The sequence below is a fragment of the Struthio camelus genome, chromosome 10, assembly GCF_040807025.1.
Source record: "Struthio camelus isolate bStrCam1 chromosome 10, bStrCam1.hap1, whole genome shotgun sequence".
In the NCBI taxonomy this organism is placed as follows: Eukaryota; Metazoa; Chordata; class Aves; order Struthioniformes; family Struthionidae; genus Struthio; species Struthio camelus.
In genome coordinates this window covers 15,640,335-15,663,927 of record NC_090951.1, presented here as the reverse complement: position 1 = coordinate 15,663,927, position 23,593 = coordinate 15,640,335, and the positions used below count along the sequence as shown (strand labels likewise).

The window sequence follows — 23,593 nt, the reverse complement described above, 5'->3', positions numbered from 1 at the left end:
GATATTCATGATTCTGAGAAATTAAAGCATCCTTAAGAGTATGTGGCCCACAGTCCACTAGGGGAAAAACTAAAATTAACAATGGCTAGCAACATATACTTTCTGAATCTGACAGTCCTATTTTATTTATGAAAATAACTAATGAAGCAACACTTTGAGGGGTTAGAAAAAACTATTCAGAAAATAAGCACTAATAGTCCCCAGTTTCCGTGTACGATGAAGTGCCATGGTATTGAAGAATAGTTGCAATACCCAGAGCTAAAAATTGATAACAACCAAATTGTCAGAAAGCTGCAAACAGGGGCTATGCATTAACCTTAATTCTTCTATAATCTACAACACTTCTTATACCCACAGTCAGGTATTTTCAAAGTGAGAAAGAAAAATTACTGAGAACGGTAGACGAGTAATAAATGCACAACAGCAGTCATCACTGACATTCAGATAAAACTAAACTACTTTATCTAGAAAGTATGATGTCGCTGCAAAATGTGAAGAAGGGAAATATGGATTCCTTCCTTGGAATCATTTTGATTTTACGTGCTCAGACGTTATTCCAGGATAAGAATAATGCTTACAGTAATCAATCATTATTTTTCTCCCTCTGCATATTTAAAGCCCCTAAAGACTGGACTCTCACAAACACTTAATGCTGAGATGCTTATATTTTCATTCGCAAGCAAATACTGCTGTCTCTTCCCTTATCTCACAGAATTTCTTCAAATTACAATGGCATATCAAGTATTCCCTTCACCAGACACATGATTACTGCTTAAATTATTAAATGTTTCATTTGTAACTGATAGGAGGAAGTTCTGTTAAAAACGTCTGGGAACACCTGTAATTTGCCTTCAAAAGATTAAACAATTACGCAATATAACACACTTCAAAACTATGATCACTCTTCAGTCACTTGTTTGATTCCTACTGATTAATGCCTTCCTGCTGGACAAGTTCAGAGACAGACAACATGAAGGAGCTTTTATATTAAACATTATACTCATCTCTTGCTACATTTTACTTCATACCTTACAATTTAATAATGGAAGAAAGAGTATTTTAAAAATATGAATTAAAGGTAAAATGTATTTTAATGGAAACATTCCTTCTTCCACTCAGCAACCTGCAATGAATTTGCTGGCAAATCTGATTGACTCAACTCCATCCCCAGGAAAATAAAAAATGCTTATTTAGAGATGGCCCCAAAACAATGACTAACCCAAACATTTTTTAAATACTCCTCTAAGAGAGGATAGAAACACCGGTTGGAAGGGACCTTGGGAACTCATCTAGTCCAACTTCAGCTCTCAGTTGAAGTGAGGTTATAGCCAAGACTGAGTCAAGTATACCATGGCCTCATCCAGACAAATCTCAAAAATCTCCAAAAATGCAGGTTCCATTTTCTGAGAACCTTCTCTGATGTTCCACTGCCCTCCAAATGAAAAGTTTTTTCACAGTGTCCATTCTGAACTTCCCCAGGTGCAATCTGTAGACCTTACCCTCACACATCATTGCACATGCAGAACTTTGCACTTCCTGTTGAACTGCTTCTGGTTGAATCCTCCCTTCAAGATTTATCTTGTCTATATAGTACTTTCTCTCTCATCATACTGGCCTTGATAATGATATTGAACAAAACTGACCTCAGTATAGCCCCGTGGATACTCTGGTTATTAGCAGCCATTAACTGGATTTCAAACCATTGATTACTGTTGTTTGAGCCAGTGTAGCCAATTCTCAACTCTTTTAAACAGTCCATTCATCCATCACACATTCTGAGAGCTTTCAGATGAAAATGATATGGAGTTGAAATCAATAGCCTTACTAAGTCAAGATATACTACACCAACCACATCCTCTGTGTCCACAAAACCAGTCACTTCACCACAGAAAGTGCCTAGGCTGGCTAAGTATGACCTGTTGTTATTGAGTCAACATTAACTGTTACTGATTACCTTCTAGCCCTTAACAGGTTTGGAAATGGATTTCAAGAAGTGCTTCATCATCCTTTCAGGCACTGAGGTAAGGCAAATAGACAGGTAAGGCAATTCCATGCATTCTCCTTCTTGCCTTTCCTGAGTGTAGCATTAGCTTTTTTCCAGTTGTCAGGGTCCTCTACCAATCACTGGGATTTGTCAAAGGTTATCAGCAGCAGCCTTGCAATCATATTAGCCAATTCTGTCAGCACCCCAGCCCTTAACTTTGGGAAAATTTGACCTAGATCCACATTTGGGGCAGAGGGAGCTTAGACTTATGTTTAACCTACAGAAGTTGTACTTCTGGCTTGCTAAAACCATTAGCAAATCTACTAAAATATCATTCATAGTTACCTATAGCTTTAAATTACCCTTTTGGTAAAATACCTGAGGGCAAACACTTAGATTTGTATATTCTTACCAATTGCTAATAAAAACACATCTTAAAGTAAAATCTCTAAAGAGCTTTATACATCCTTTCATCCTCCTCCCAAGCAGAACTTCCTGCCTCCATCCATAAATTGTACAGTTGAATTGGAATTTGAATCATCACAGGGAATGCAAAAAATAAATATATAAATTAATTAATTAATTAATTAAGAGAGCAGCTAGGTAAAACAAAGTAAGCTTTACAAAACAGTCAGAATAAGGAAGGACAGCACTACAGGAGCATAGTATCTATACTACAAAATAGAGTAAGGTAAAGGCTCTGAAGTGTCCTAGATTCGGAATACGAAGATGCTGCACTTCAGGAACATCATTACTCCCACAATACATACGGGAGATGTCAAAGACATTTTGCAGAGGTAGTCAGCAGATGCCTGCAGAGCAGCTTGACCAAACGGTTACTGGATAACTTAATTTTTCAGAAGTTCAGCCATTTACAAAGGGGATCATACTAAAATAAAAGCTTTTACAAATCTCACCTCTGAACCAGGAAAACACATCAGTTTACATACATCAGTGAAGACCTGGTCCACCAAGTGTTTCACTATCATTTATTAGAAGTGGTATTCTCTCTTAGTATAGCTCAAAACAAGACTGTGTAAATACTCAAAACATCTGCATCTAACACAGACCATAGTTTGCAGTTATGGTAGGTCCTTCATATTATACAGTATCTTTTTTAAGAAGAAAAAAAATACAAAACAACAAAAAATATAAATTTCAATTAAAGAAGGTAACACTTATCTTCTACCTCTGAAAGGCAGCCCTCACTAAATGTAGACCTATAGCACAAGTTAAGTGTTGAGAGCCCAGCATTAGCAATACTGAAACTTACGTGACTGCTTCTCAGTCCATAATCACTGGAGAAACACACATATCATTTGTGACTAGCCTTAATTAGCATTATTGAATTATTTTTTATATAGCTCTCTTAGGCAGATATACTAGAGTAGCAACGTAACAAAGGATACAGAGTATTTTAGTATACCCAGGGCTTTCCTGCACAGTATCTAAATGCATCTTTCAATACATATTTTTCTTCCACTTGCTCTTTATTTTAATGAATTAAAGGAAAGTGTTTACTGGCTTCCTCTAGTGAAGCAGAGTATCAACATGCACACAAGGAAAGAATTATAGGCAATGTCTGTTTCTGATGACCAAAGAAGTCTACTTCTTAAATTAGGGCAAAGCTCTGTACTTCCTTTTGTGCCAACTCAATGATCTGTTATATCGGTCCAGTCTGCCTCTTAAAACTTCACCCTTGGAAAAAAAATACCTACAATTGTCAGTCTAGACTAAGGAAAAAAACAAGCACATTTCCATCTGGTTAAAAGATGTTCAGTTTTCCCCGGAGGAAGCTCACATATTGAATAAAGTGAACGCTGCAAAACAACAGGAGACAAGGAGTTTCAGCGTTCCTTTTGGTAATTTGTACAAGGTGAGATGAGGAAGGAGGTATACAATTCTCTAGGATAACGCTCACGTAGTCTGGCAATTGACAATTTAATAGATATTGGGCAGGGGGGAGAGAACCAACAATGAACTAATAAAAGCAGTTAAAAAAAAATACCCAAGTTAATTGTTTGGCTGCAATAATAAATCACATACATATAGTTTAAAATAAAAGCCTGTATATGAAATAAATAAAATTTCATACTAACACGGGAACACAGATTCATTTGACATCTCCAGAGACTGTAAGAAACGTACTATTTGCAAGCCCATGATAATTACGATGATCAATGATATCTTAAACATCTTAAAATATTCAAGCTACAGTCACTTCTATGATTAAACCTCAGAAGTCAGAAGAGGAAGACAATAGTAATTTTAGAAAAAGCAAGTGGCTAGATTACCGATTTGAACCATCAAGATAGCCAGCACATAAGCAACTTCACTGAAGTGACTAGACCACTCTAATACTAAAAGGTTGAGAACATTCCTGCCTTATAGGACAGGGATCAAAACTCCCAGTTACTTGTAGAGCCTGAGGAACTTGAAAATGATCTTGTGCACTAGGCTATCCTCCACAGCATCCAGGATCTTCCTCCTAACTTAGTGGATATGAGAAAACCTAGGTTCATGAGTCAATACCTACTTATATCAGGAAATTCCTAAACATTTTGGTGAAACCAGCCTACTGCACCTACCTTGACTGTCTAAACTGTTCTGCACACAAATTTCAGAATCATACGCATGCAGCTGCATATAATTATTGGAATCTGAATACTCAAAATAGCCAAGCATCCATGTGGTTATTTCAGTATGCACTTGATGATGAAATTATGCTTCAAATTTTCCAAAAATACATCTCTTAGTCTTTAGAGAATCTTAATTTAGTCACTTTAATGAGCCCCTACTTTCTCACCAGATATTTTTTCAGTACGAGTTCAAACATTATTTTAATAAATACATATATATATATATGTATATTTTCCCTTAACTCACTACATTAATTCCTGTTACTTATATCACATTTAGTTGCTTTGATTGAAAGCATTAGGTTCTCTTACATACCTTGAATGCAGCTCTGGACTGCCATTGTTGTATTTATTTCCTCTTTCCCAGACACCAAAGTCAGGTACACGATAGGATCTTTCCACACAAAACACAAGATTTTGAATGAAGGACACCTGTGAGAAAGAAATAAAGTTGACCGAAGGAAAATTAAAGCATAATTTAGAAATTCAGAAGTATTAGCTAGGTGAAGAAGCAAAGAGTACCATAGCCATCAGCATGGTTACATATTTCTACCAGTGACAGCGTTCAGAGTATCACGGAAGGGGGAAAAACGAAAAGGAAACAAAGTCAATTACAGATATTTTACAAGACTAACCAAGAATTTCCAAATAGCAGATTTACAGAAAAAAGAAGCATTCAACGAGGGGAGGGGAAGAAAAGAAGAAAAAAAATGTTGCCAAATGAAATCTTCACAGAACAATCACTCACATCACAGATACATATATGTAATAACCAAGATGGTACCAAAACATTCTTATAGAAAATATGGATTGTCTTTTAAGCTTATTTATACAGATCTCTACTGTGTATAGAGCAAGGTGTACTAAAGAATATGCATACAGCATGGAAGAATGAAAATACTAATGTTATTCTATTTTATACTTCGATACTGCAATCAAGTTCATTCATTTGCATAATCATATGCTGCTCTCTTTGCTATGGATGCAAAGATGGGATTAAATTAATTTTTCAACTGCAAACAGATGGAACTAGAGGATAACTCATTGACAGTTGCCACGCCTGACAATAAGCAACCTCGTATACAATGATTTCCTCCCTCCTGAGCCCAGAGTTCTGTGTACAAACACATTCATGTGCATAGCTTGCCAAACATCAGCCATCTGTCAGCATCTTCTCCTGTACTAGCACTGGTTTAAAATCTACTCTCTAGGAAAGGAAAGCCACTAAATAAATTATGCAATTCATAGCAGGAGCAAGAGAAAACTGAAGACATTTCAGCAGAAGTTCAACAGCATTCCTGTTTAATCTACAAAAAGAAACTATGACAATCAATGAAATCTCACATGTTATTTTAAATATGAATGGCATTGATGGAGTACTGACATGAAAATGTATATTACATATGTGTGTGTGTGTGATTTTTTTTTTTCTTTTAAATACAGAACTGCGTGAAGTACATCACTGACTACTACTCTCTGGAACTACTAGTTAGGACCAACTGAAGTGGAAGATTTTTAACTGACAGTGCCCACTGCAGTACTCTCTCATGCATTGCTACTCTCCTCTCCTCATCATTCATGAAAATTTTAGGGTCAACTAATTAAGAAAAGGAGAATGTGCTTTAGGGTTTTGTCTGCTCTTTCAGGCTGTGCCCCTAGATCTATTTTAATAATATGCTAAAAACAGGGTAACTCAAGTAGGAAACATGAAAGTACTCAATCCTAGCAAAGAACCTCAGCTAGACATAATGACTTCCATTTCCTCTTTAAACAGCTTTGCGTATTTCTGCTAACGGAGTATGTTAGCTATCAGTAGCGAACTAAATCCATTCAAAGTCAGCTATCTTCAATATAAGGTAAAGCAACCTTGGGCTGAGATGATCCATTCACCCTCTTTCTTGGGCAGGCAGCATCATAAGTGCCTGCTGAGGAAGCATAGTAGATTTAAAAGCCACTAGCACTAATTCAAGCAACAGAAAAGACTCTTGATCTTATCCCATCTAATGGCAAATGCAAAGAATCACATGCATCATAACAGATGCTCCCCGCTCTTGAGCAAAACCTTTAGTGTTTTGATAATATTTGGTCCTAAAATACAAACTTTTCCTTTACTACGAACACTTTCAGCAGTCATTTACTGCTGTTTATCACAACTCCAATCATTAAGCCTGCCAGTATTGTCACATCTGCTAATGCATGTATTTTATGAATCAAAAACATACTGTTTCCATAAAGTTACTGTTTCTCTGAGAAATGAAAAGTCATCCACTTTTCCTGTGTGTTTAGATAATGCACAATAAGGTGGCATTGGTAGAATAGTGGATGTGGCATCTGCTACCCAATCATCAATTTGGGCATTTCTTTCCAATGAAATATTTTTTTTTTGGTCACACTTAAACTTAGAAAGCATTAGGCCATCTCTAAGACATCATTTCTATTTCTGCTAAGCGGTCTGTTGTCGTTCAATGCACATAGAGAAGAAAAACAAACAAAAAGGCTTCGCTCTTTCAAATACAGAAAGCAACAAGTCCTTTTAGGCACCAGCTGGACCAAACATGTATATTTCCAGGTAAAGGCTAGAAGTTGCAGAAGTCCATCAAATACTAAAAGTGAAATTGGCTTGGAAGCCTCAAAACAATAGGCATCAAAATACCAGAGGATGTTCCTTCCTTTTTCGCTATCTAAAACCAGATTCTTACGGTGGACAAAAAACAGATGGACAAGTCACTTCCACATTTTCATCTGGGACCATGTATCAGATTCAAGATTTATTTCCTAAAAATCATACACTGCAACTGTCTCCATATACAATAACATATCAGGATAACAACGCATCTCTGAGTTTTGTATACAGATTTGACACATTAAAATCCTGCAAGTCCAAGATGATATTGTAAACCCCTCCTGAAGGGCACCTGAATTGATTTGAGGATGCAGAAGAACTGGTCAATACAACCATCACATCCAGAGAGGCATCTGCCAGTACCTAACGCAACTGACAGTTAATCAGTTTGATTTTAAAAAGATCAAAAAGTAATGTTTACTTGTGCTAGAATATTAATTCCTCAAGTAGAGATAAAAAACAAAGGTGTTGACTGGTCTTATTTAATTACAGAACAGAAATTCATATGACAACAAAAAGACAATGTAAAAATACAAGTGACAGGAGAATGCAATGGAATCCCATGAACGGAAGATAAGTTTTGTTCATTCTCTTTCTCTCTTTTTTTTCCCCTCTACAATTGTGTAAGCAAAGGATTAGAAAAGGAGAGGAAATTACATTTTTTTGGAGCACTGTCCCCATAGTTGGCAGAGGATGAATGAGACAGATGGATTACTTCTACAGTACAACTACAACTGATAAGATCAGAATCAACAACAACAAAAAAGGTAAATCTTAATATCCTCTGTCTTCATCCGAAATTTCTATTTCTTTCAAAGGTAGTTGAATTTGAGGGTGTAAGAGAACTTGCTACTATGTAAAAGTTAGCTTTTTCTCTTGCTAAAGTCTTTGGAACCACTTAGTGCCCGCTTAGGCGCTTACAATCTTCTCAGAAAGATTATACTGTATAGAACCAGATTTTTCAACATCTTACTTAGATACGTTAACGTTAAAACAAACAAACAAACAAACAAACTTTAAGCTGTTACTGGTTCTACCACCTATTTGGCCTCAAAATTGTAATAATTTGAAAACGGCCACAAAACTTTTGAATTAAATTGTGATTAGGCTTGTTAATGTCTCTAGGGAAACAGAAAACATACTTTAACCTAAAGCTCTTCTTCAGCCATCCGACCACTTGTTGAAGCAACTTAATTTATTTCAGAAGGGGACAGAGCAGGAATGAGCCACTTTACTACCCTCAATATACATTTTATCCTTGACAAATGAACTGTCTAAACACAAAATAAATGAAGCACTCCAAAACGGTCACAGGACAAGCACGCTTAAAGAAAAATAGACCTGTTCTGCTTTCTAACATTGGCGCCATTTGTTGTAATGGAAAGAACGCTATTAGATGTTTTTAGAAGTTTAATTTTTAAAGAAATGAGATTTTACTATATGTGTTTTCTTGGAATGATAAAGAAGCTTGTTAACACTTCATAATTAGATAGAAATGCAATTTTCTGTATCTTTAAATGAGAAATTTATATTAATTATTTACATACCCTAGTAGTCGTTAACTGAAAAGACTACTGTACACCAAGGAGTTAGTGATCCAAAAAACAGTTGACCTGAGTAGGAACACTCCTGTGCTGTGCTGTATGTATCACTTGACTAATTGTAATGGATGAGCCTGTAGGCAACTCCTATTTGGCAGTGCCAATTACACCACCTGTGTGTCCTTGTCTTTATCTTGAAGTGAAGGCAGCACATTCTCATATGAACATCCTTTTGCTTGGCAGTAGAAATGAATAAAATCATTTCCTTCTCAGAAAATCCTGTAAGAGCTCTAAAGACCATAATGCTGGTGAACTTCAGTACAGATGGGAACTGTGCAGCATGCCGTGCCCTGACTAGAGGTCAGTCCAATGCTGTATAACGAGGTTCCCAGCATTTGAAGGGATTATGGTCATCTATGCTTTCCCCTTTTCCTTCTTGTGTTACCTCCAATAAATTGTATTTTAATGAATAACTTACAGAGTCTCAGTGCCTTCCTTAGTAGGATCTATAATGAACACTCACACCAGTGAATCATATGTACAAAATATAGATTGTATGCTTGCTAATGACAGCATAACTACACACAATGTCTAACAAGAATATTTACTAACTAAAGCAAATACTAAAAGATTCTACTGGCTGCCACTGTTTATCACATGCCAGATTTGAGCACAGAAGAGAAAGTAGGACAAGAAAATCATGCTCAAGTGTTTCAACATGAGATACGGTCTCACTATTGATAGTTCTTTCACCATGAAAAACAGTTTGCTATTCAGAACTGCACTTCCTACTTAGAATCCAGGCTGCCAATAAGGAAAAAAAAATGTTAATTTTCATATTAAACCCAATTCACCAATTCTAAGATATGAGCAAATAACAGTAATAAGATCATGGATGCGGATTAAAAAGGATTAATAACAAATCTCAGTTTTAAATACCTCAGCAATACAGTACTTATTAGCATATGTCAGTCAAAAATATTAAAATTGAAAAGAAATCTTCAAGCTTAAGAAACTATTTCTTTCTCCCTGCCACTGGCATGGATGCTCTAAAACGGCCACAAACCTATAGGAAATCTCAACAACTGTACATTACATTAACAACTGTACAGACATTACGGTCTTCTACGCTAAATAACAGATTACTGTCTTTCTGTTTATTAATTAGGCAGCAGTTCTCATTCTAACAAAATAGCACATGGCCTACACTGAAAATAATATATGCTTAGTCACATAATATAATTGATCTAAATCACAAGGACACAAACATAACATACCATTAAGATATGACGCTGTATAATATTGCATAAGAACAAGGCCAAATTAAAGAAGCATTAGAAATCAACATTAACTTAAGTGGAATAAACTTAAAGCATAAAAAGACTCAGGAAATTAAAGTTACTTCCTCTAAATAACACATTTTGTTTTGAAGAGAAAAGTACAAATAAAACATTATGTGCCACTTAACTATCTCCTTGTCAGGACTCATCATTATGTCATTAGAATCTGAACGCTCCAGATCCAGCAGCAGAAAGTTATTACTTTCACAAAAGGAAGGAAAAAAAAAAAAGATTTGAGGAGAAAGAAAGTGGGTGAGAATTTATAGTTTGATTCGTGGCAGATTGCACTGAGATTCTCCTGGTCAAAAATGACTGAGGTAACTGCTGCATGTAATATTCTTGCAGAGGCATGTCTATCCAAGGAAAGGGAAATAACGTAATGGCGTTCTCATTTTCAGGTACTCTGATTATTCTAATACTGCAAAGATTTTGCCAGTACAATACATGGTACTGATGCTACTCTTGGCTATTTTTGTTTTATACTAATATGGCCAGGCCTTACAATGTTCAAACTCATCAGTACCCATATTCCTCAGAATCAAAAAAGCAATTTTTCCCTATCTTTCTTTCAGCAACCTGTAGCTTAGCTGTTCACTATTTCACATGACTACCAAAAGAAATCTCTTGCTCTAAAATTTGATAGTTTGGGGTTTTAGTATTCCATATTCTCAGAATTCCTTTTTGTTTACAGCATCAAATACCAAGCCTTCCACAAAAAATAAGTCTTCACTCTTAAGCAGCCATTTTCTTCTTTTTATCAAATTTGTCATCAACATGCTTAAAACGCAACACTTGGTAACATTCATTTGCTGTTTCATAGGTAAGAAACATATTTCCAATTGAATTACACTCCCTTTCCCCAGTGAATCTCCTGCCATAAGTAACAGCTAATTAGTTTTATTTAACATGTGTATAAATTTATTTCATTTTTGGGAAGAGACATATAAAAGGAAGAGATTTCCTTTCTCAGTGTAAAAAAAAAATTCCAAGAACTATTTAGACTGGGCCAGTGTAAGGCTGCACCAGCACTGTATCATAACTATTACTGCTATAGGCAATATCATATAAGATTTTTTTTTATGCTGAAAGCAGCATTTTCTATGGGTTTCGGTAGCTAGAGTTTTATATATTCAGGAATTAATAGTCCTGGATTCTACTTTTCTAGCTTCTTTTCAATAAATATCCACAGTCCATAGATCAGATAATTAAAAAAAGAAACGTGTGGGGGGAAGATTGTGTAGGTCTTGTTTCAGTACTCGATGCCACTGTCATCCTAAAATAAAGAAATGGGAGTTTGTGACTCATCTCTCACTTCATTAACAAAACACACATTACTATTTTCAAGATGAATTGTGTTGCAAAAGTGACCGGTAGATTAATTCTATAGTATTTTTATACTCATGATTGGTGGTACCACAATAGCTAAGCTATTCTAATTATGCCCGTCTAGACATTAAGACATATGAATATTTATATATTTATCAAAAAGGACTGATCGATTTCTAGTTCTTTGGAACATTCTACATCTACCTTTCAAATAAGCCTGCACTTCAAATAAATTAAGGGTTCTATCTAGCATTTGAGACTGTCAGGACATTAAAAAACAAAAAAAAAAAAAAAACAAAAAAAACCAAAAAAAAACTATGCCACCCTCAAGCAACATGCCAACATTTTACTTCCTAACTGACTCACATTGTACATCTTAAATTCCTGTACCACTCAAAAAGCAAGTCTAGATCCTCACTAAAAAATGAAGTAGGATTAAATACTAATAAAACGAAGTATATTAAAAAAATCAATATTTATCATTAATATTCTAAATCAAAATTGCACTTCATTGAAAATTTAATCATCAAGCCAGTAATAACAAAAATACATCTTTAAAAAATTCACTCAGTCTAACCTCTGTGACCAGCAGGCCTACTTTCTGGGTACATTCATAATAAATAACAAAGATAACCAGGAATTCTGGCAAAGCAGTAACCATCTGGGATATGATTCCATACAGACCATTTAAGATAAGTAAAATGAAATATATTTATGTACTTTCTAACACTGCCAGTAAAGTTATTCAAATATATGTAACCCACACTTAGATTAGAAAGATAGATGTTAATATCACGAAAAAAGGTTTGTATACATGTACTCCCTTCTCTTTCTGATATTCCAGTTGCCTTTCTCTACAGTACTAAAGCACAAGACAACTTACATGCCAATCACACGGGGGGTGGGGGTGGTGAATAAAAGAAAAAAGAAAACACCAAAAGAAACATCTGAAGATCAACTAGGTAACTAGGGGAAAATATAGTATTCTTACAAGACAGAAATACACCTTTTCTGTTTGTTCTTTTTCCCTCTCCCCTACATTGAAAACATCTAATGGTCAAACAAATGCAAATCAGTAGAAGAAAAGAAAGTCCTTATCTCCCCCTTTCCCATTTTCTCTTTCACTTTATGGTTCAAAGGAGAGTAGGAAAGCTCTCTCCATCATATTTAAAATACTGCACCCACAAATCAAACTACAAGCGCTCACCGGTGCTTGTTATACTAATATATATTACTAGGGTAGGTTTGCAATGCAAACTATAGCCTTACTTTGAAGTGAAGACTATCCACTGAACAGAGATTCATGCACTTTTTCTACAAATTCTGTAAGTAAAGGCAAACATTTGGAGGATAATATAAATGATATGTCAAGCTAAGTAAACACATAATTGTATATATTTGCCTTCTCATAGACATAAAAGCAATTCAGAAAAAATAACAAAGTCCTATCACAGGATTTGACCAAGCAGTGATGAGAAAGGAGACAAGCTGTATTTCTGTTTCCTCATTATCTAAAGAAAAATATTAATGAAAATGAGTGCTACAGAGATATAAAGTAAATATGCTATTATTAGCTTTTTTTTAAATGGAAGTACTATAACTGCATTTAAGCTTTGTGTTTAACTAACATTGGACCTATTAAGGAAAAGGTACAGTATTCCTACTGCATAGGATAATAAAATTTCTATTGTTCTTCACAATAAACTTGCCAAGACAACAGTAATTACTCAATAGACCAGAGTAAACTTAAAAAAAAAAAATCAAGATTTTGAAAACTGAACAAAAATCTGTGCTTTCTTTTCCAGTCACAAAACTTAATCTCATTTTAGAACAGGATAGTAGATTGTCCTGACATGGCTTATTCTCTGTAAGGCTATTCTGGCTATTACTACCTTGTTTTCAAAATAGTTAACAATCTCATAAACATCTGCTAACACAATATAAAATTGCTATACTGCAAAAATAAACAAACAAGAGATATGACAGTATTTCCTAATACTGATAGGTTCACACGTAGTTGAAGAAAGTCCTTCAGCTTTCCAAAAAAATAAACCCTATTTGTTCACACTGATGAAATTCCCCAGGACAGTATGCATCGACTGATGGATCTGAAATAAGCTGAAGAGTCAGAATAACAGAACTAGAAGTTAGCTGTCCAATAGACCTTCAAAATCTTGGCCTTGTACTTTTTAGACACAGAAGAGAACTGTAAAAGTTGTCAATGTCATGTTAAATTTGCTCTTCATATATGTAACACTTTATTACCTATTCATTTATTTCACTATCTAGCCATTCCATTATCTTTACTTATTCTCATTAAAAGTAGAAAATGCTTATTTCTAGAAAAAAATCATTTCAGAGTTAATAATTAAACAAAACCAAGAAAAAAAAAAACTCTTAATAAAGCATGCATTTTAACATCAGAAATCAATTAGTACCTCATCCGTGTTGTAGATAATCTGCAGTCCGGAAGAGATCATCTCAACCAAATAGAGGAGAAATAATGACACAGCATTTATCTGAAGTAATTAAAGACAGAAAGGAAACTATAATTAAATTTAAGCTTATTGGAGTCAAATAAACAGACAAGTTAAATGTAAAGTTACTCAGTAATAAAGACGGTCCCACAATAAACACAGAATTAGTTTGGTTCTTCAGAAATGTTATCCTACTATAATAATAGCCTAGACATAGTGATGTGGAAACAATTAACAGAAAGAAGTGCTAGAAGCAAGCATCCTCTTCTACAACTTCTTATACAGTATTATTCTTTGAATTATTTGAAAAACGATTTTAAAAAGAATTTGCTCAGGAATACCGCATTGACCTATATGCGATCACTTTAGTTACAAGCTAGCTCAAGTTCAAGTATATAAGAATTTACTAGCAAGTAGAGCACCAGCAGAAAAGGAGCATGTTAAATAGGATACAGCATATCTAAATAACAGACCACTTCATCCCTAACTGGACTATTAAGATAATCATCTGGTTGAAGAATAATTATAACATTCAGATTATGATTATAGTTATAAAAAAAAATTCTTTTGTAGCTGTCCATGATATTTATTAACAATTTTTACTTCAACAGTTGCACAGATGAACATCTTCTCAGAATATTAATGAATCAAAGAAAAATTGTTTTTGTTACACAAAATTTTTATGCAATTGAGAATTTGAACTTCAATAAAGAAAGTAAGTTTATAATAACTCACTTCAGTGAGTTACAAAGCCACAATTTCAATATGTGAAATTTAGAGAAATCATCTAGAAAAAAAATTGATTTTTATTTGAAATATAGCAGTTAAAGAATTATGTCCAGATTCCAAACACCCTAGGATTTTAAAAGCTCACTACAGATCCAACTTCTTAATACAGACTGAAAAGAGCCAAGTACACCTACTTGGCCAACTATCCAATATATTCCTTTTTTGCCAACTCAGCTGCCTCAGCTATGCTGTTGTCTGTTATCTATGTCACATGGTTAAAAATCCTCTACTTCTGGAGGTTTGTAGTTACAGAAAGGAATTTGTATTCACATTTACAGGAGGGACTGAGTTGCCATGAAATACAGAGACTCAGAATTATCAAATAATGCTCTCCAGATCCCCAAATCATTGTTTCCCTGCAGGCATAATAAGGGGCGCATGTTCAGGAAGTTTCACTCAGAAGCCCAAAAATGCAAACTTGGAATAATTCCACAAACCATTTTTCTCGGAACATACATTTCTAAATCCAACACATTTATACTATACAGCAGAACTAATCTCGAGCCATTGGCACCATGAAATTAAGTAATTATCAACCTACTGTTACCTCTGATTATCTCACAAGCAATTCCAAAACTAAAAGAGTGTGTCAGGTTATGGAATGCAAAAAGAAAGAATGCAAAGAAGAGGCTGAATGCAAATGAGTACAAAGGAGGGGCCGGAGATTTTAGAAAAATAAATAAAATAAAAAAATCTAGCCTTCTGAAATCCCAATCTACACAATTTTTTGAAAATGAATAAAAGGCTGGAATCTCTCCTTTACCACAAGGACAAATCAATGGTTTGGAAAATGGAAGACACAAAAAAAAAAAAAAAAACCAACAACAGAGGAGTCGTATCATGAATCTTATTAGGAAACACTGCACCTAATAGCAAACAGCAAATTAACAGCTGGACAAAGACGTTGGCAGTGTATCTTAAATTTTTACTATGAATTAAAATTGCTCAGACTACCAGAAAATTAAGCTGGGAACATAAATAAGAAATACAATTTCCAGTATAAGATTACATTGAATCTTTCACTTTACTGACTACTTCAACTTTTTCCTGCCAGGATTATTTATTGACAGATACTTGTTAGGTTCAAGAAGCAGCAACTTTAAAATAAACACACACCTCTCCACATCTCACAGCTATTTCAGTATCTTCTGACCAAGTTGTACCACACAGACAATTTCAAAACAGTCTGTCCTTTTCACTGAAAAGTACAGAAGGAATCTCAATTCAAATTTTCACAAATCTAACAACATGTGAGAAAGCTGCATTATGAAAAAACAAACACAACATTATCTGAAAACCATCCAAACTCTCATTTACACACACACACACACTTTACCTGAAGATGACCATATTCTTCATGGGAGAAGACCTCATCTCCAGTATGCGCACTGAAAACAGAATGAAGACATTCAGATGGCTTGGGGTCTTGCTTAAACCGCTGAACCTAAAAGTGAATTAAAGGCAAAACATAAAACCAAAGTCAATAATTTGAACATATTTGGCAACTACAAATTCACTATATAATTCAGGTATTTGAAAATTTCCTGATACGAGCACCAAGCTACATGAAACTTTAAAATAAGAGTTCACGACATTCATCAAAATGTATATTTCATACATACTTAAAGAATATAAATATTCAGTCAATCTATTTAATCTTTTTTTCTTGGTAGGAAAAAAAATCCCTAACAGATAACTATAGATATTTAGTCAACCCTCATCTTCTGGCAGTATTACTTGATCAAAGCTACAACAACATTAACAATTGCCAGTTCATTCAGGCATTGGTTACATTTCTTTAGCAATCACTGCCAGTACGTTGTCCAAGTTTCATAACGTTTTCAACATTGCTCTTATGTGCGTAGGACATTCTTCCCCATCAACAAATCATACATAGTATAGTATAATACACGCCCCAGGTGCAAGACAGTAAGTTAATACTATTCTGTGGAGTTATCGTGACTAGTCAATGGACATATCCAACACATTTTAGGCTATAGCTCATATGTTCAATAGCAGTAGAACGTTAATATCTGCAATATTTGTCGCAAACAGAATCATCTATTCAAGTCACATTTCAGCATTTTAGCATTTATTTTAATAAAATAAATTATATATCTTCCTTCTACATAGAGACTGTATATGGGCTGACCTAAGAACAAAGTCAAATTTGAATTACATCTGTTAGGTACCTCAAACTGCTTATTACTGCACTGCAGGAAGAAACAACCATTTACAGTAATCAAGGTGAAAAATGACAACCAATATATCAACAGTACAACATCTGTATTAATTTAATGCTTATTATTCATCTCTGCATTGAACATCCTCAAAACAAACCACTGCACGTCAAAGGGAAAAATAATAGCTCCAGTGTAACAAGACCAATTTAGGTCAAGATTATTCAAAGATATGAGACTATGAAGAAACAGACTAAGAAAACTGAGAACAATTTTCACATGAGCAGCACTGGCAATACACCCAATTTGCTTACCATTATTGATATTGCATGCTTACAAACATAATTTTTGAGGTCATGTGCCTAGAGTGAGGTAAACTCTGTGGTAACATGAAAATGATTTTTAATAATACAATTAAGTCAGTGACATGAAACTTTTAAAATAATCACATGGACTATAGATATCTAACTATATGCAGAATTACTGCTAACCACTGTGCAAATTTAATGCACCATATCTGAATTTTGATGAGGAAAAGCCAAGTAAAAATAATAATTGAAGAAGCTACTTTGACTACACACTACAGGTTAGATTAGTCTTTAAAAACCTATCCAATGCTGTAATCTGAGGATGTTTTAGGTGATGATAACTACCAACACTGATCATATATCTTTTCACTATGAAAAAATTCAAAAACATATGCACTTTCACTGATGATTAACATTTGGAGAGATCTTTGTTGGTAACAATCAGTAGCACTAAGCCTGGGAAGGTAAAAATATAGATCTGTTATATAGCTCCTCCCATCAACTTACTAACAAAACCTCCTTTTTCATAACATCTAATACAAGAGGCTTTTTTTCTGAGTTGCAGTTTCATAACATATCACACTTGTTAATGAAGAGAGACTACTCTTCAGTTATTCCAGTGTCTAAAGGAAATTACAAAGAGTAAATATACTAATGAAATATCCTTATTTTCTCCTTTTCATGTCTAATCTTTTAGAAGATACATAACTATTTGATAAAAATAGCATTAAAGCAGCGTTAAAATAATCTACAAAATCACAAAGCTAGTTGCAGATCTTAAATATAAAAGTGATTAAACAAGAACAGTCTCCCTTTACACTTCTATCCCCTGATACCTAGACAAGAGTTGCCTTTTACAAATGAGCCCACATAAAAACATCACAATAACACCACCACCACCACCACAGGGTAAGCAAGTGACTACATTCATGAACAAATCTTTGCCTCTTCAGGATAACTGCTCATAATCTTGATAATTTTAACAGCTTCACTTTATCTTCCCAGTAACTCTGTATACTTGATTAAAAGGACATCTTCAAACTTGTTTCTCAGAAACTGATTAGCTGGTGGGGGGGTGGTACGGGGGAGAATGACAAAACACTAAATAATACAAAACCTTGCAAGTTTTTAGCAGAGTATTATTTTTTTTTAAACAAAAACTCACTTTTTCACACATTTTTAAACTATTTAAGTTCTATTAGTCAAAGAAAGCGCTCTGGAATCTTCAAGCAAATGACAGCGGACACGTCCACAAGAATATTTTCTATTCTTCATTCACTTTGTTTTATACTTTCGCCTAGTGCTTTATATTGAGAAAGAAACAACACTAGCACTTAAGCCTCTTGGAGCTTTGCTCATCCATGAGACCAAAAAACAGTGTCAAAAAAGGAAGCATTTCTGTTGTATTCCACATCTCCAGGCTTCACTAAATCCAGACTCTTACCTGAATCTAGGAGACTTTTCAATGCAGAGAAAAATAAGGGGGTTTTGCCCCCAGGTTTTATCCGCTATTCAGTTCTGCACAGAGGTACATGAAATGAAAGCAATTCCTTGACACTGTAGTTCTATTACTCCCTGAGATTTGTACGTGTAGTAATGTAGAGGGCAAAAGGACTCCACAAAATTGCACTGCTACTCCTAGCTCCAGCTCTTAACAGGGCTACCATTATCATCTCAGAACAAAAAAAGGAGGGAGAGTGAGCGAGTGAAAACGGGTGGGCAAAAATGGGCAAAAAAGAAAAACCCTCTGCTCTTGTTATGCATGCACACCTTCCACAAAGCTCTCGCAAGAATATGCAAGATCACCCCAAAGGTTGACAGTGTTAGGTTCTATTTTACACAACACGAAACATGGCTAGTCATGAAACAAAACAAAACTGACCACGTACAAAGTTTTGTCAAATATCCAGAGTAAACAGAGAAAAGCTTTTGCCTTTTGCCCTCACCGTTACTTTTGATTTTACACTCTGATTAGCTGTTACAGTTCAAGCTATTTCAGATAGCTGAAATATTCCCATATTTCAGATATGGGAATTTTAAAAATGACAGAATCCCTTTAACTCTCCCACACTCCTTAGTTTCCTATTTCTGAAGGCTCTGCATATACAAAAAATAGACTAAGTGGAATACAATTCAACAATTTAAAAATACAACTCATAGATAAGAAATAATTTAAGTCTTAAGAATATTCAGGGTATACTCACAAGAGTTTACCCTGCCTTCTCATTCAATTTTGTATCGCTGCCTTTCTGAATTTACATCATTAAGTCAAAGGAGATTGGAAAGCTGCTACTAAAGAAGCCTAGCAAAACCATCAGAATGGTCATTGGGTAAGGAATAACCTCAAACACAATAACCAAGCTAACAGCATAAAGAAAATGTTTCATCCTTAGTTAAAACAAATTCTATACCTTTCCATTTAAACATTAAAAAGGTCATCAAAAATATATTATTAATGGACTGATGTTTAAATGTGATAAATAACTGCAAAAGCAACACAAAGAAAGTAAGTTTGAAGGATGCCCTGCAGTTTATTCATTTTGCAAAAGGCTTTGTGTCTTTTATACCTTAAACAATGCTGGAACCTGATAAAAATAAAAGAGCAGTTCTTAGCTAAGCCACACTGTAATAGTGCATTCCCCTATTGTATTTTATCTATATTTAGAAGAAGTTAGTTTTTATAGTTTTAATTAATCCTTTAGAATTAAGTGAGTGCTTGTGTCCACACTACAGTGTTTTACCTTATCAGCTTGACGCATGTAGCAGTAGAGAATTCCTCTCATACATTTTATAGCAGAATGCTCCAGTTCATGTGTCCTTCCTTTGTCATCATCAATACGCCTGGGTAAAAGAGATATCTCATAAAACAAATTGGAAATGCATTAGGAAAAAATTAAAGCTCACATTAGTGCTTTGGAATATTAAGCAATTAACTAACAGTGTTATATAGTGATACCCACATTCATACCAATGTATTTATAGCCCTACCCAAACTTCCTCGATTAAAAAAAGAAAAACCACGTTTTTCAGTTTATGTTGCAGTTTGCACAAACATCTCTATTTCAAAATAAAAAAGGGAAAAAAACCACCTGGAAGCTATTAGAACATGGCAAGTCATTTTGTTTTGCTCCTCAAGAGATCCAAAGCATGAAGATAATTTCTCTTTAATTCTACAAAATTTCTGCCATTCATAATCAAGTTACTCTCCTGAAGTTGATAGGCTACAGCTGTGCATGCAGCAGTCTGAACGTTAGCAACTGTGCATATCCAGAAACACATTTCCAGGTACCCCAATATTTTAATACCATGAAATCAAACAATATTCACAGCTATTACATTACTAAATATATATTAAAAACAACACCTAAACCAAAACTATTTTAACAATAAGAAATACATTGTGCATAAACAACCCTGATTATTGCATTCACGTAATCCACCCACCAAATATTTTAGAAGTTTATACTGAGTTTCTGTTACCTAAATTGAAAATCAAAAAGTCAGTGATAACTTTAAACATCTTAGCATATCCAAAAATCATACTATTTAAATGGTAACCTTAGATATATGAAATGCACTTACCTTCGGTTATACAGTTCAAATAAGGAAAAAATGAATGAAACCAGATAATATAAAATGAATCTTTTTTGTTTTGTTTTGGAGTTTTGGTTTGGTTTTGGTTGTTTTTTTTCTTTTTTTTTGTTCATGAGTTGTTTTGAGTGGTAGGATTTATTATCAAAGCTGTTAAAACTCTAAAGAACAGTAAGAAATGCTGATACTTTACAGCTCTCTCATGTGCAACAACCTAGGTTTTTCCTCTCCTACTTCCAAAAGCAGCGTTTATTTTCTTAATATGCTCTCAAGGAATGCAGCCTTTATAAAGAAATGAAAGATAGCACTGGTATGAGTCAAGCACAGTAATCTGCATATGGAAGATAATGCAGACTTTCAGTGAGTTCTGTGTCTTGACTCAGACATTTTAGCCATGTATTAATTTAAACCTCTGACCCTTTGCCTATCAAAGCAAACTGGATGTGCAGCAGCTACTGTGGGGCCCTGAGAAGTAACACACAAACTATTCATTGTGCCACTTTTCCCCTCTTTCAAATGCAAGAATTGATATATCATCTTCTATGATTCTAAATAGTGAGAATTAAAGACGATGTGACTCGGGCAAAGTTGTCCCATGCTCTTTTCTATGAGGCTGCAGAACAACCACTTTTGCACTTTTCATTTTTCCTCCTAAAAATTGTGTTTATTTTTTCAAATGCTTTTATTCCATTCACAGAAAGAATTAAAAGAAGATGCAAAGATTTCAGTACGATGAAATGAAAGTAACAATAACATATTCTGAATCTTAATTTCTCAAAAAATTTGAAATTCACTTAAATTTCACACACAGTACCTTCAAGATACTGTCAAACTCTAAATAAATTAACGTCAAACCCTAAATTGGTGCTAAAAGTCTAAAAGTTTGGGTTTTGTCTATTATCTTTAGAAGTAAGTGCAGACCAGTAATTACAAAAAAGATCCCTCTAAGCAGTCTTCTCTTTCAAAAAGCCTCATTTTGAAACAAAATATCTTAGAAGAACAATCTTTAATAATTTTTTTCATATTAGTTTCCAAAAGTATAGAATCTAAAGCAATAAGCAAAGACAGAAAAGAAATGCAACATTTTTAACTCACTTTTTACCTAAGGTCATCCTCAATGGTAGCCCTCATACTATGTCTGGCTTTTCTTCTGCAAAATATACTATTAATTTTGTCCAAAAAAGTGATTACCAACTCACTAGGCGATGTCGATTATCAAAAGAAAGTAAATAATCCAATATTTACACGTCACTCTTCTTTCATAAAGACACTGGATTTGAATTATCACCACCTTTACTGTATTGTTTTGGATGAGAGGGGAAGTGGGAAGAAGCAGTGAAGGACAGAAGGGATTCTAAATCTTGAAAAGCAATTTCCATACTAATTAAAGCTAAAGCAGAGGGAATTATGAATAAAATACTATGGGAAGTAACTCTCCAAAAATTCTTAAAGTCTTACTACACTGCACAAATTCCTAATCTACTTCTCCAATGAGATAGCAGTGAAAACAAAAAGAACAGTTGGTACAGTATAAAAACTAGATTTATCAGTTAAAGCATTGTTTGTCATGCCTATCTGTTTTCTTATCAAAAGCTACTGCTTAACACCTTGAGAAGATAATATCACAGAAATGAAGGGGCCATCAACCTAACTATCGAGCAGATGAAAGAAAATCAAAATGAATAAAACTAAGACCTCCCATAAACCTGTGAAAAAACTTTTGCTTAGGAACAAATACAAATTTTTCTTTCCTCCTCCTACTTCTCTGTTGTCAGAAATAACAATATTCAAAAATAGCTCGTAATTCAGTCTGGGTTTTAAGATTGCTGCTACTTTGTAAATAATAATTTTACTAAGATTACAATGCAAGCAAACCATTTAGGAATGAAAACTTTGTGAAAAACTTCATAGGTGATCAATTTCAGAGTAATGCAATAATATTTACTGTTATCAGGATTAAAACCACAGGCTACATTCTGAAAAGAGGACCATTGCTTAAAAAAAATTACTAGTAAACACCATTTTTTAAAGTCCAAGTAGAACCGCTGCCATACTTTTCCCATTAAGTCAGTCACACCAAGTTCTGGAATAGAAACAGTAAGTCATTGCAATGTGAATTGTGAAGCTCTTTGTATATTACAAGCTCAAAACTTCATCCATCCAAATTCTCTAGTTTCACAGAAAGTTTAACAAGTTATCCCTATAACTTACATATTTTTGGTAACATTTTGAATCACTATGTTTTTGCAGATTTTTGTTCTACCATCAAAAAAGTTAGCAACTCGCACACAGAAACTCAAGAAATGGAATGCCATTAAGTTATTAAATGCAAAACTCATTTAAGAAAGCAAATGCTGAGGATATTAAATTTGTAAAATAAAAGAGAAATCCACTTATTTTCACTGATTCCATGATTCCATCATCAGAAAGAAGCACAGACTTTAAACCTTAAATATTTTAACTGGGAGAGTCAAATCTGTAATAACAGTGAGCAGTGAAGAAAGAACTGTAAGCAAAAAAAAAAATTACAGACACTGAAAGAGCATACTGAAAACTCTGATTCAGATTTAAATCTTAAGCTAGGCTGTGCCTATATTAATTAGTATTTTAGTCTGAACCAACACTGAGACTTTGAAGGGAATCCCCTAATCATCCATGCTTACTAGTTTGATTTACAAAGCAGCTTCAGTGCCCACAAAATAGATTCCCCTAGGAATAAGCTAAACTACAACAAATGTGTTCTAATCTCTAACTCCTGCAGTCTTCTAACAAAGGGTTTAAATTAATTATTAGTC

General features: G+C 34.3%; 1 protein-coding gene across 8 annotated transcripts in view; it reads right to left on the bottom strand.

Annotated features, from left to right (window-relative positions):
- Window positions 1–23,593, bottom strand: part of PHKB (phosphorylase kinase regulatory subunit beta) — a 102,707-nt gene that overhangs the window by 60,150 nt on the left and 18,964 nt on the right. For all 8 annotated transcript variants that reach the window (XR_011143274.1, XM_068955966.1, XM_068955970.1 and 5 more), the window contains 4 exons: window positions 19,949–20,048; window positions 16,056–16,163; window positions 13,892–13,972; window positions 4,940–5,055 (listed from right to left, as the gene is read on the bottom strand). Coding sequence is in view for 7 of the 8 variants with exons in the window: in XM_068955966.1 (XP_068812067.1) it covers window positions 4,940–5,055; window positions 13,892–13,972; window positions 16,056–16,163; window positions 19,949–20,048 (405 nt within the window). In the remaining variant the exon portion in view is untranslated. The remainder of the gene's footprint in view (window positions 1–4,939; window positions 5,056–13,891; window positions 13,973–16,055; window positions 16,164–19,948; window positions 20,049–23,593) is intronic.